At 40.5% G+C, this 12,573-nt stretch overlaps 1 protein-coding gene across 3 annotated transcripts in view; it reads left to right on the forward strand.

The window, feature by feature from the left end:
* The first annotated feature begins 1,544 nt into the window (after positions 1 to 1,544).
* Positions 1,545 to 12,573, forward strand: part of LOC118377555 (F-box only protein 11) — a 39,286-nt gene continuing 28,257 nt past the window's right edge. Inside the window, exon 1 of one of the 3 annotated variants that reach the window (XR_004824266.2) lies at positions 1,545 to 1,928. Coding sequence is in view for 2 of the 3 variants with exons in the window: in XM_035764484.2 (XP_035620377.1) it covers positions 1,841 to 1,928 (88 nt within the window). In the remaining variant the exon portion in view is untranslated. The remainder of the gene's footprint in view (positions 1,929 to 12,573) is intronic. The other 2 variants (XM_035764484.2, XM_035764483.2) reach the window with 2 other exon arrangements.

A 12,573-nucleotide genomic window follows, 5' to 3' on the forward strand; every position in this document is an offset into this window, starting at 1 on the left:
TTCCGACCAAAGATTTTAGAGGCTCACCTCTTGGTCTCAGAGACAACATTTTGCTTGTTTCCTGCATTCCTACACATTTTGCCACGGGGCTGATATATTTAAAAAAAATGCAGTTTCAAAGCTCATAATTTCCTGCAATTCTAAACATTTAGCGGTGGCCAGCCACTGCTAAATGAATATAGGAGAAACACTGCATTCAAGGTCCCACACATTAACACTTGAATGATCACTATTTCACTGAAATATTTAATCATGAATGAGCTTTGTTCAGAAATTTCACAAATAAACTGCCCATTGAATAAAGGCATTGAAACTCAATATCTAACTCTCAGAATGTTTACCATACTATGAGAAATACACAAGTAAAGAGCATTCAATGAATAATTAACACTAGAGCTCAGAATTAGTAGCAGGACGGCCTACTACTGGATATGCTCAGTCAGAGAGACCCATCAATCCCTATGCATAAAATGTGGCCACCTTGTAGTTCAATGATGCCAATTACTTAACAGACACTATTTGCCATGGGCTTCAGTGTCTGCATCCCAAATGACCTATGGGCCCTGTTCAAAAGTAGTGCACTAAATAGGGAATAGAGTGCCATTTGGGTCACAATCAGCCAGCCACCAACCACACAACATGTGGTCTATACAGCTGTCAGTCAGGAACAAACATTAATGACAGCTGACCACAAAGGAGAAGACCTCAGCTGTGAGATGAAGTTCAACACTGGTGATTGATAAAGTATGTTTTTATTACAGTGATTTACATAGACAGCTGAGCTGTGAGAAAGACCATGTACAGGAGTAGTGATGTCTGTCTGTAGGCTTATTTGTTCCGTCTAAGCACTGAGTCAATCACTGGCAGTGGCACACAAACTCAGGGTTTGAATTACACGTTAACTCTTGGGGTGCACGACGAGGTGTCTTATGGATCCCACACATTGATATCTTTGAAAATTGTGGGGGGGGCATATTGGTATTAAAATTCTTCTGAGGGGCCCTGATTTGATGACCCCTCTAGCCCACCTGTTATCCAAACCCTGTGCCCAATCCTGTGTTGTCAGGGGGGAAAGAAAATGGTAACCTAGTCTATCCTACAGGAGTCAATCAGGTGCTTGTTTAGACATCGTTATACAAGGCATTGTGCCAGATATGTCAGGACTGTAATAATAAAACTATACTGGCTTCTACTTCAGACAACACAAGGAAACCACATTGACCAATTATATTTTCCGATAGATGAATTGGCAAATAATACTTTGAAATGGAGTGGACTTCTTTAGCCATATATGCCTTTGTTCTTCAGTCCCTGTTGTGGGTTACTAGCCCCCTGTACTGAATAATGTCTATAAATCTGGAAAGACTGTTCTGAACAGGAGACTCACAGTGTGTGTCGGATTTGGTTCCAGCCTAGAACTATCACACATAATAGTGATGATTAGGCTACAGTAGGCTAATAATAGTTTAGAGGTAACGTGAGCCCATAATATACTTTGTTTCATTCTCAGCCATTTTCAGACACACATTCATGTTTGCAGTGGCAAGAAAAAACGTCGAACTACGATGTGCTATTGGTGGAAGTTCTTCCCATGTGATTGATGTTCAATTTTCTTGTTGTCGGACGGTCTCTGCGCTAATGGCTCCTCCTGCAATAGCAAAACGCAGCTAAGCAAGGGTTGCAGGGGCAACGCAAATATATACATGTTTTTCTCAAGCCGCAGGAAAGGGGTGACTTATTGAGCAATGTTTAAGAAAAAAACGTTTTAGATTGCGTGCTTAGACGTCGTTCCAACTGCAGCGAAGGGTTCGGTTTTTCTTTTAAATTCTAAATACCCCAAATGAACTCCGTCAGAGCAACCAGCAGAAGACCCAGGCGAGTGTCGAGGCCGCGCCCGGTACAGCCGGAAAGGAACAACCAGGAAAGAGGTAATGCATTTAATGTAGTCGCTAAGCTAATTGGGCCCATTTCAAACCTTTACAGACACACGTTAATTACGTGACTTGTTGACTCAAGTTGAACAATTGCGTGTTGTCAGGTTGATTTTCAAAATTAGGGTTGAAAACATTTCCCTTTTGGTTGAGACGGTAGGAAACATCGAGGCATCTTGATCTGTCCGCAATCCTTAAGGCCGCGCTTTGTTTGGTTTGTTCCTAGACCTAAACTAGTCCTTGCTGATCTTGACTAGCTACAGATCGTAGAAGAGAATACTCAAACACATTGTAAATCATGGTTAGTCAGTCTCTTGTGGATGTCTTAGTATTTCTAGTCTCGCTAACGTTAGTTTTTACTGGTATAGAGTTAGCCAGCTAAGTGAACTAGTAGTACGTTAACGTAACGAGCAAATTGGCAACACATGACGGACGTTATCGGTAGACAGCTCGCTAGTAGCTACGCCTTTGTTTAAATAACAATTAGGAAATTATCGAAGTGAAAATTACTTCATTGTTATTTGCACACTATGTAGAGGACAATTTTAGTTTCCTGTCATTACGCATTCCCCGTTACTAGTTTAACCAATGTTGCGTTCTCTGGAGTTGTGATTTGTTGGCTGGTTAGCTAGCTAACATTAACCATCTAGCCAATGCAGCTAGCTGTTGCTGGTCACAAATTGTAGAGAAAATAACTAAGTGAACAAATCACGTTTTAGCTGTGGCTAAGGCTAGCTACTCTCGTTGGCGTAGACAGCTAACGTTAGTAGCTTGCTAAATTCGCTTGACGCATCTAAAGTAACTAACACATTTCTGTGCGGCGTCTCACACCACCTTAACCAAGGCCTGGTTGTGTTAGGATTAGATTAGTATCTATGACTGAGGACACCCACCGGCGTTGTACCGAGGCACACAATGGGGTAACCAGGCACTCTTACGAAAGCTAACCTTTCAAATGTAAACAACGTTTAGGTTCTATGTGCGACAATCTCCGATGACAGCAATCGTCTAGTTACGGGTACGTTGACAGCTGATGGTTAGACAAAGCGAGCTAATTACAAAAGCAGGGGAAATTCACTTGGGACCGACCGTCAGAGCTTTTTGAGTGCTAACATACTCCTTTCTCTATTTTGCTCCTCACTGTGGTTGAGGAGGCTTCAAAATAGTCAAGGCAGCTGTTCACATGATGGTCTGAGGCCTCCGAAGTGAAGAGGTACATGTAGGCTATATTGGCTGCGCTGCCCAATTATTGGCAAAGGCACTGATCTGATTGGTCAAAAGACCAATCAGTTGAGAAAATATCAGTTTTGGGGTTCCTATGTACATGCAGCCATTGACATCTAAAATAAATTGGGTATAAGTTATGGGGTACTCATCATGTGACAGCGTGACCAAGCAGAGAGGTACTACTAAACATCCTTTTTTAATACACTACCTCCAATTGTTAGAAAAGAGGGCACTGTACTAATGTGTATTTTCCTAATTAAGTATTTAGGGTGTTTAGACAGGCTGCCAATTCTGATATTTTTTCCTGCTAATTAGTATTTTGACCAATCGCATCAGATCTTTTCGGAGCTGATCTGATTGGTCTTTTGAACAATGAGGGAAAAACATATCAGAATGCATCTGCCTGTCTAAAAGCAGCCTTAGGAAAACATAGCTATGAAGTGCAATAAGAGTGTTTGATGCTGTCACTTGTGATCTGAGCTCTCAATACTGCAGATTACAGGCCTACATATAGACATTTGCATTCTTCATCGGCCTGAAAGAGAGGAACATTGTTTTGTTTTTGGTCATGCTGCCACCTCTTAAACTGTTCCCAACCCATGGTATCCTATTAAATTAGAGCCGCCTTTGTTTTTGTACCCTAAAAACCTGAAATGTTATTTATCAGAATTTGGCAAAGTCTTTAAAAGAGGGTCGGGATGATACCAGTATCGTGATACTGGTTTGTATCATGGCAAGAAAACAAAACAAGACACAGACTTAATGTTGGAAACAAACATCATTATGTTGTCATCTAAAGTTACATGTATTTATTTTCCAAGCTATAACACACTATTTTACATACAGCAGGTTTTTAAAGGACCGAAGAGTTTAGTGTGCTTCACGTCTTCATTTTTGCCATGGAAAAAATATTACAATACGGGTATTGTCCTGGCCCTACTGCCCATATCCATTGATCAGTTTGATTACTAACTAGTGGGTCACAGGAACAATGCAGCTATATATACTCTTTCGTTAGGCTGTCTTGATTAAGTGAACCCTGCTTCTTCCTGATGAGGTCTTTACTGTCTCCTCCCCACCATCCCCATGATCCGAACTCTGGTCTTGTTTTTTTTCCAGCAAGGATGTATTTTTTTGTGCTAAAACAAAAGTGGAGCGCAATGCGTCACACTATATGTCCTTTGTAATGGTTGTTTGTCAACAGCAGGGAATCGGTTGGCTTTTCTGTGTACTGTGTTTTGAATAGACTATATGTACCGCTTTTAGGCCTAATGAGTTAGTTGCTTGAGTGCCACTTGTGTTTGGGATGCACTTGTTGTAGAAGACTAGAGATGATGTTGTAGTGAGCTAAGCAGAGACAGTGTTTGTAGTGGTTACTGAAATAGTAGCCTGGGAGAGCAGCCTTGCTACCAGAGCAACAGACAGTTTGCTGGAGCTAGGAGCTCCCAGCTTGGGTGGTTTTGATTGGCAACAGTTGACCTATGGATTCATACGTTATGGATCCTCCAGGCAGAATGGACCTCTTGTTATTCACCTGGTGAAGGTAAACGGTCTGCAGTCATTGCAAATTATTTGAATCCTCTGTCATCTGGGTGCTAGCAGGAGATGTAAAGAGTGTGTCTACGAATATGGTCAAAGGTTAACAATCTTTTGTCATAAACAAACACATTAGATTGTGCAGACAGTGGTCAATACGTTTCAGCAATTGATCTTCACAATTTGTAATATATGGTCTGTCAGCTTTTATGGGACATTAATTTTATTCTGTGTTTCATGTATAGGCCTACTATGTAGTTTGAATGGTTCTCCCAATGGACTGCATTAGGCTTTACATGTGACACTATCTAATCAGAGGGAAAGCTCAGTAGCACCACACAGCTGCTTGAAAGTTTTAGCCAATGAAAATATCCTCCTCTGCCTTGTTAGAAGGCTCTGTGCAAAATTGCCAGAAGGCTGCAACATTTCTACAAGGGACTGAACTTTTTTCATCTGTTGCAGCCCTCCCAAATGTTGTCATAGGATTCATTCCCTCCTCAGGGAACAGCAGACTGTCAATTCTATATATGGTACCAGTCAAAAGTTTGGACACACCTTCTCATTCCAGGGTTTTTGTTTATTTTTTACTATTTTCTACATTGTGGAATAATAGTTGAAACATAAACACTATGAAATAACACATATGGAATCATGTAGTAACCAAAAAAGTGTTACACAAATCAAAAATATATTTCAGTTTCTTCAAATGCCACCCGTGGCATTGATGACAGCTTTGCACACTCTTGGCATTCTCTCAACCAGCTTCATGAGGAGGTAGTCACCTGAAATGCATTTCAATTAACAGGTGTGCCTTGTTAAAAGTTCATTTGTGGAATTTCTTTCCTTAATATGTTTGAACCAATCAGTGGTGTTGTGACAAGGTAGCGGTGGTTTACCAAACAGTGCCATCTTCTGTATAAGACAAAGTCCATATTATGACAAGAACAGCTCAAATAAGCAAAGAGAAACAACAGTTCATCATTACTTTAAGACATGAAGGTCAGTCAATCTGGAACATTTCAATAACTTTTCAATAAGTTTCTTGAAGTGCAGTCGCAAAAACCATCAAGTGCTATAAAGAAACTGGCTTTCATGAGGACTTCCACAGGAAAGTAAGACCCAGAGTTACCTCTGCTGTCGAGGATATGTTCATTAGTTATCAGCCTCAGAAATTGCAGCCCAAATAAATGCTTCACAGAGTTCAAGTAACAGACACATCTCAACATCAACTGTTCAGAGGAGACGACTGTGAATCAGGCCTTCAAGGTCAAATTGCTGCAAATTAACCACTACTAAAGGACACCGATAATGAGAAGAGACTTGCTTGGGAAAGAAACACGAGCAATGGACATTCTTCACCTGCGGGATCGTCTGAGACAAGCCACCCAGACAGCTGATGAAACTGAGGAGTATTTCTGTCTGTACTAAAGCCGTTTTATGGGGAAAAGCCCATTCTGATTGGCTGGGCCTGGCTCCCCAGTGGGTGGGCCTTGGCCCCCTGGGCCTATGCCCCTGTGAAATCTGTAGATTAGGGCCTAATGAATTGATTTAAATTGACAGACTTTCCTTATATGAACTGTAACTCAGTAAAATCGTTGAAATTGTTGCATGTTGCGTTTATATTTTTGTTCTGTGTGTAAAATATATATATATTTATTTATTTATTTATTTGCCCAGAGCCACATGTATGTATGGCTGATTATTGACCTAATCATATGATGTAGCTATTTTATGTGCCTATGGTTAGGCTTGATACAATCTGACAGGGAAGGTTTTAGGGGGTCTCTGGGTGACCCAATTACACAATGTACACACACACACACACATGGAAGTTCTTCTGACCCTGATGACCTGAGAGGTAGCCTAGTTCACCAAGCCAGTTGATTTGACATATCTTGTTTGTACAACAGGACGTTTAGGCTCCTATTAATGTCATGTTGATGTAAATAATTTGTCCTATGTCTTCCAGGCAGAACCCTTTTGGCTTTTCCAGGGGAACGTTCTGACCTGCTGCTTCTGAACCTACGATGTGGTTTTCTTTTTATGGTCTTTCAGACCTAGTGGAGGTCACGAATTACAAGTTTAGTAGTGGGAGGACTGGTCTGGGATCGATGTTCTTTATTGTTTGTTACAATTAGCCTACTTTCCCAAACGGCTCTTCATTTTTGTTGCTCCTGATCGAGGCCTAGAATCTGACCTCTCATCAGGAGAGTTAAATAGTCATAAAGCTGCTGCTGGCACAGAGACATGATAGGATCGAGGCTGGCTCCGTTGTTGTTGCTACACTCTAGGGAGATCTTTGTAACCCATCTAAATGTGTTTAAGCCTCCTCCTTGTGGACAAAGGGGCTGTGCCCAGATGTGAGCAAGCTGTTGGGGGGTTACTTAATTCACTGCTCATTTCCTTTCTGTCAGGAGGAGTTCTCATCCAGCAGCTAGCTTCGCTGGCCAATATCCTTGTATTTATTCTCTCTCTAACCAGGTTTTGGTTACGCGGTAATAGCTGGTTTTAGGGCTATTAAAAAAAAAATGGTTACGCCAATGAATAAAATTTTTGACTATTAATTGATGGAAATACATGCTTATTGGTTAACTTAGTGGAATTAAATTGGCGCGTGCGTACATAATTAAAATATTGTATCTTATCACACCCGTACAGCATACAGATAGATACAGCGCAGAGAATCTGTCACAGTGCGAGAGCTGCTACTGCAGCATCTCAAACGGCAACAGAAGGCAGGTTTCATCAGCATGTCACACACCACTTTGCAATGAGCTGGAGGCAGTAGGTTATGCATTTTGAAAACATACTTCATCGTTTGAAACTTGAACGTTTTAATACATACAGTTTAAGTCGGAAGTTTACATACACCTTAGCCAAATGCATTTAAACTCAGTTTTTTCCCCATTCCTGACATTTAATCCTAGTACAAATGCCCTGCCTTAGGTCAGTTAGGATCACCACTTTATTTTAAGAATATAAAATGTCAGAATAATACTAGAGAATTATTTATGTCCGGTTGTATTTCTTTGTGATGGCCACTCCAATACCTTGACTTCATTGTCCTTTTTTTGTCCCATTTTGCCACAACCTTGGAAGTATGCTTGGGGTCATTGTCCATTTGGAAGACCCATTTGCATCCAAGCTTTAACTTCCTGACTGTCTTGAGATGTTACTTCAATATATCCACATAATCTTCCTACCGCATGATTCCATCTATTTTATGAAGTGCACCAGTCCCTCTTGCAGCAAAGCACCCCCACAACATGATGCTGCCACCCCCGTGCTTCACAGTTGGGATGGTAATCTTCGGCTTGCAAGCCCCCCCTTCTTCCTCCAAACATAACGATGGTAATTATGGCCAAACAGTTCTATTTTTGTTTCATCAGACCAGAGGACATTTCTCCAAAAAGTACAATCTTTGTCCCCATGTGCAATTGCAAACCGTAGTCTGGCTTTTTTTATGGCGGTTTTGGAGCAGTGGCTTCTTCCTTGCTGAGCGGCCTTTCAAGTTATGTCGATATAGGACTCGTTTTACTGTGGATATAGATACTTTTGTACCTGTTTCCTCCAGCATCTTCACAAGGTCCTTTACTGTTGTTCTGGGATTGATTTGCACTTTTCGCACCAAAGTGTGTTCATCTCTAGGAGACGGAACGTGTTTCCTTCCTGAGCGGTATGAAGGCTGCGTGGTCCCCATGGTGTTTATACTTGCGTACTATTGCTTGTACAGATGAACTTGGTACCTTCAGGCGTTTGGAAATTGCTCCCAAGGATGAACCAGACTTGTAGAGGTGTACAATTTTTCTCCTGAGGTATTGGCTGATTTCTTGTGATTTTTCCCATGATGTCAAGCAAAGAGGCACCGAGTTTGACAGTAGACCTTGAAATACATCCACAGGTACACCTCCAATTGACTCCAATGATGTCAATTACCCTATCAGAAGCTTCTAAATCCATGACATCATTTTCTGAAATTTCCCAAGCTGTTTAAAGGCACAGTCAATTTAGTGTATGTAAACTTCTGACTCACTGGAATTGTGACACAGTGAAATAATCTGTCTAAACAATTGTTGGAAAAATTACTTGTCATGGACAAAGTAGATGTCCTAACTGACTTGCCAAAAATACATTTGTGGAGTGGTTGAAAAATGAGTTTTAATGACTCCCACCTAAGTGTATGTAAACTTCCGACTTCAACTGTATGAGGCATGTCTTACCTTGCTTCAAAGTAGCCTATTAGATCTCCTCTTTTTCTCCATTTCTAATGGATATTTTCATCACTGTCACATGAAACTGTGGTGCCCTTTTGACAACAGTGTTTTCCAGCGAATTGCATTATGGAATGAACATACCCACGTATCCTACTGCCTTGTGCGCTTATAATGTGAAGAAATACTAGTTTATCAACATTTTAAGCCAAACATTCTGATATGTTGCATCAGACTCATTGCTTTTTAACTGGGTTTTTTGTGTAGCCTAGGCCTCGTTGTTGTATGCATTTGGGCTCTGTCTTCCCACAACTGTCCTAGAGTCATAATCTAAATGTGATTTCTGTCATTCTGAGCACCGTGGGTGGACACCCTAATCAAGTTATGCACCCAGTGTATGTGCGTCCTACAGATTTCTCAAATGTCCGGTAAATTAAAATGTTGCCGGTGAAATGTCCAGCGCCACATATTCCTAACTAGTTTATGAATTTGTTAGTGCACTGCATTGTAATATTTATCTTATGTCATGTTGTCAAGGAACCTGAGACAGAGATTGAATAACACAGTGGGAAAGTTTGTGGGAAATGACTACAGCTAAAAGGAAAGGATAGCCAATGCTATAACAAAAGTCAAATAGATTAGAGAGGAGACTGAGAATTGGTGAGTAGGCTTGGTCCCTTCTGGTAATTCTATGATCTGTGATCAGCATACACCACCATCCATGTCTCACTGCGTCACTAGTAGTGATGCACCGATATGCCATTTTTGGCCAATACTGATATCTGATATTTTCCTTGCCCCCCAAAAAAATGATACTGATAACCGATATTTTGTATTTTAGCAGCCTTTTAAGCATTCTAGTACAGTTAAATAGTTAAAACACACACATGGACTCGCGGTCTAAGGCACTGCATCCCAGTGCAAGAGGAATCATTACAGTCCCTGGTTCGAATCCAGGCTGTATCACATCTGGCCGTGATTGGGAGTCCTATAGTGCGGCTCACAATTGACCCAGCGTTGCCCAGCCGTCGTTGTACATAAGAATTTGTTCTTAACTGACTTGCCTACTAAATAAAGGTTAAACACACCACCACTGACCAAAAATGTATTTTGTTGGCATTTGTGTGTGTCCCCATTACCAGTAAAACATCATCAAAACCTATTTATTTTACTTACGGTTTCGTTGAGTCGTTTTATTCTCAACCAGGATTTCTATGGAACGGCGTTTGGGTCTTTGCGTGTCAAAAAAGATATATGCCGAATAGCACTATTTGACAAATAAGCTTGTTGACCCATCAGGACCTGAATATGACTGCACATCACATAATAATTTAACGCCTCCGTAAACTTTTTACCAAGTTATTACATAGTGGTTCTGTAGCTCAGTTGGTAGATCATGGCGCTTGTAACGCCAGGGTAGTGGGTTCGATTCCCGGGACCACCCATACGTAGAATGTATGCACACATGACTGTAAGTCGCTTTGGATAAAAGCGTCTGCTAAATGGCATATATTTATTTATTTACATGTTGATTACACTATCACTTGAATATTATATGTCACAACGATTCATCGATACGTATGATGATGCTGGTCAAGTTGTCTCGCGCACCTACAGTGCTGGTCATAAAAAAAAGCTAGCTAGCTCATGGATGCAAACAATGTTCTTCCCCAAAAACATAGCAAAATGACATCTGTTTCAGTAGCTATATAGTTAACTAGCTAACTATATAGCTAGGTGTCATCTAAATAACCCTAATTTACAAGACTGTTCTTATTTGATTAATGGTGGTCGGACCCATCTATGTGAAGCTAGCCACAATAGTGGTTAGCCTTCAAAATAAAAGTAAGTAATTGACAGTGATGCAAATGAATACAAATAGTGGAATTATGCCATAATTGAATGGATCATGCTAAACGAGGTTGCAATGTTATTGTATAAAATCAACCAAAGACAATAATTTGACAATCCTTTGAAATCACACTGGATGTATTATACTTTAGAATTGCATTGGGGGCATACTTAATTCATTGTACAGCCTTACCCCATGTCATTGATCCACAATCCATAGGTATCAGTCTACTCAGTGACACCCAGAGAACATTAGCGTCATAGCTCTTATTGCGGGACTCTCAAACAACTGTGAATTGAGACACATTTGTCAACCTATGTGTATTGAACACCTGAGGAAAAACAATACTGCGTGAATGTTTTGGAGTCTAACTCTGAGGAATATCTTGGGTATTGAGTAGACTGATACCCAATTTCATTGATCCCCAATCCTTAGGTAAAGCTGTACAGTGCAAAATGAATGTCAATACACACAATAAGCTGACTGGGGAGGTGATTTCACACAGTCACAGTCCCGCAATAAGAGCTACAACGCTAATATGTGCGTAAATTCTTCAGTTGTGTTCTGTAGGTGTCACTGACTAGGCTGATACCCCATTTCAATGCTTCACATTCCAAGCTTGTTTAATTAAAACTTCTTATAGCTGAGATCCCGTTACCGGGAGCGATATAACAACAACCAGTGATAGTACAGGGCGCCATATTCAAAAGAACAGAAATATCATAATTAAAATTCCTCAAACATCTTATATCGTTTTCAAGGTAGTCTTGTTGTTAATCCCACCACAGTGTCCGATTTCAAATAGGATTTACGGGGAAAGCACCACAAACGATTATGTTAGGTCACCAACAACTCACTAAAATACACAGCCAATTTTACCAGCCAAAGAGAGAGAGAGAGAAAAGGCACATGGAGATAAAATTAATCACTAACCTTTGATAATCTTCATCAGATGACACTCATAGGACTTCATGTTACACAGTACATGCATATTTTGTTTGATAAAGTTCATATTTATATCAGAAAATCTGAGTTTACATTGGCGTATTAGATTAACTAGTTCCAAAAACATCCAGTGATTTTGCATAGCCACATCATTCAACAGAAATACTCATCATAAATGTAGATGATAATACAAGTTATACACATGGAATTATAGATATACAGTGGGGCAAAAAGTATTTAGTCAGCCACCAATTGTGCAAGTTCTCCCACTTAAAAAGATGAGAGAGGCCTGTAATTTTCATCATAGGTACACTTCAACTATGACAGACAAAATGAGGGGGGAAAAATCCAGAAAATCACATTGTAGGATTTTTAATGAATTTCTTTGCAAATTATGGTGGAAAATATTTGGTCAATAACAAAAGTTTATCTCAATACTTGTTATATACCCTTTGTTGGCAATGACGGAGGTCAAACGTTTTCTGTAAGTCTTCACAAGGTTTTCACACACTGTTGCTGGTATTTTGGCCCATTCCTCCATGCAGATCTCCTATAGAGCAGTGATGTTTTGGGGCTGTTGTTGGGCAACATGGACTTTCAACTCCCTCCAAAGATTTTCTATGGGGTTGAGATCTGGAGACTGGCTAGGCCACTCCAGGACCTTGAAATGCTTCTTACGAAGCCACTCATTCGTTGCCCGGGCGGTGTGTTTGGGATCATTGTCATGCTGAAAGACCCAGCCACGTTTCATCTTCATTGCCCTTGCTGATGGAAGGAGGTTTTCACTCAAAATCTCACGATACATGGCCCCATTAATTCTTTCCTTTAAAATAGTTTTCAGGCTGGTTGTATTGGTGATAGCTTGGTACCA

This window comes from Oncorhynchus keta, chromosome 24 (genome assembly GCF_023373465.1).
Source record: "Oncorhynchus keta strain PuntledgeMale-10-30-2019 chromosome 24, Oket_V2, whole genome shotgun sequence".
In the NCBI taxonomy this organism is placed as follows: domain Eukaryota; kingdom Metazoa; phylum Chordata; class Actinopteri; order Salmoniformes; family Salmonidae; genus Oncorhynchus; species Oncorhynchus keta.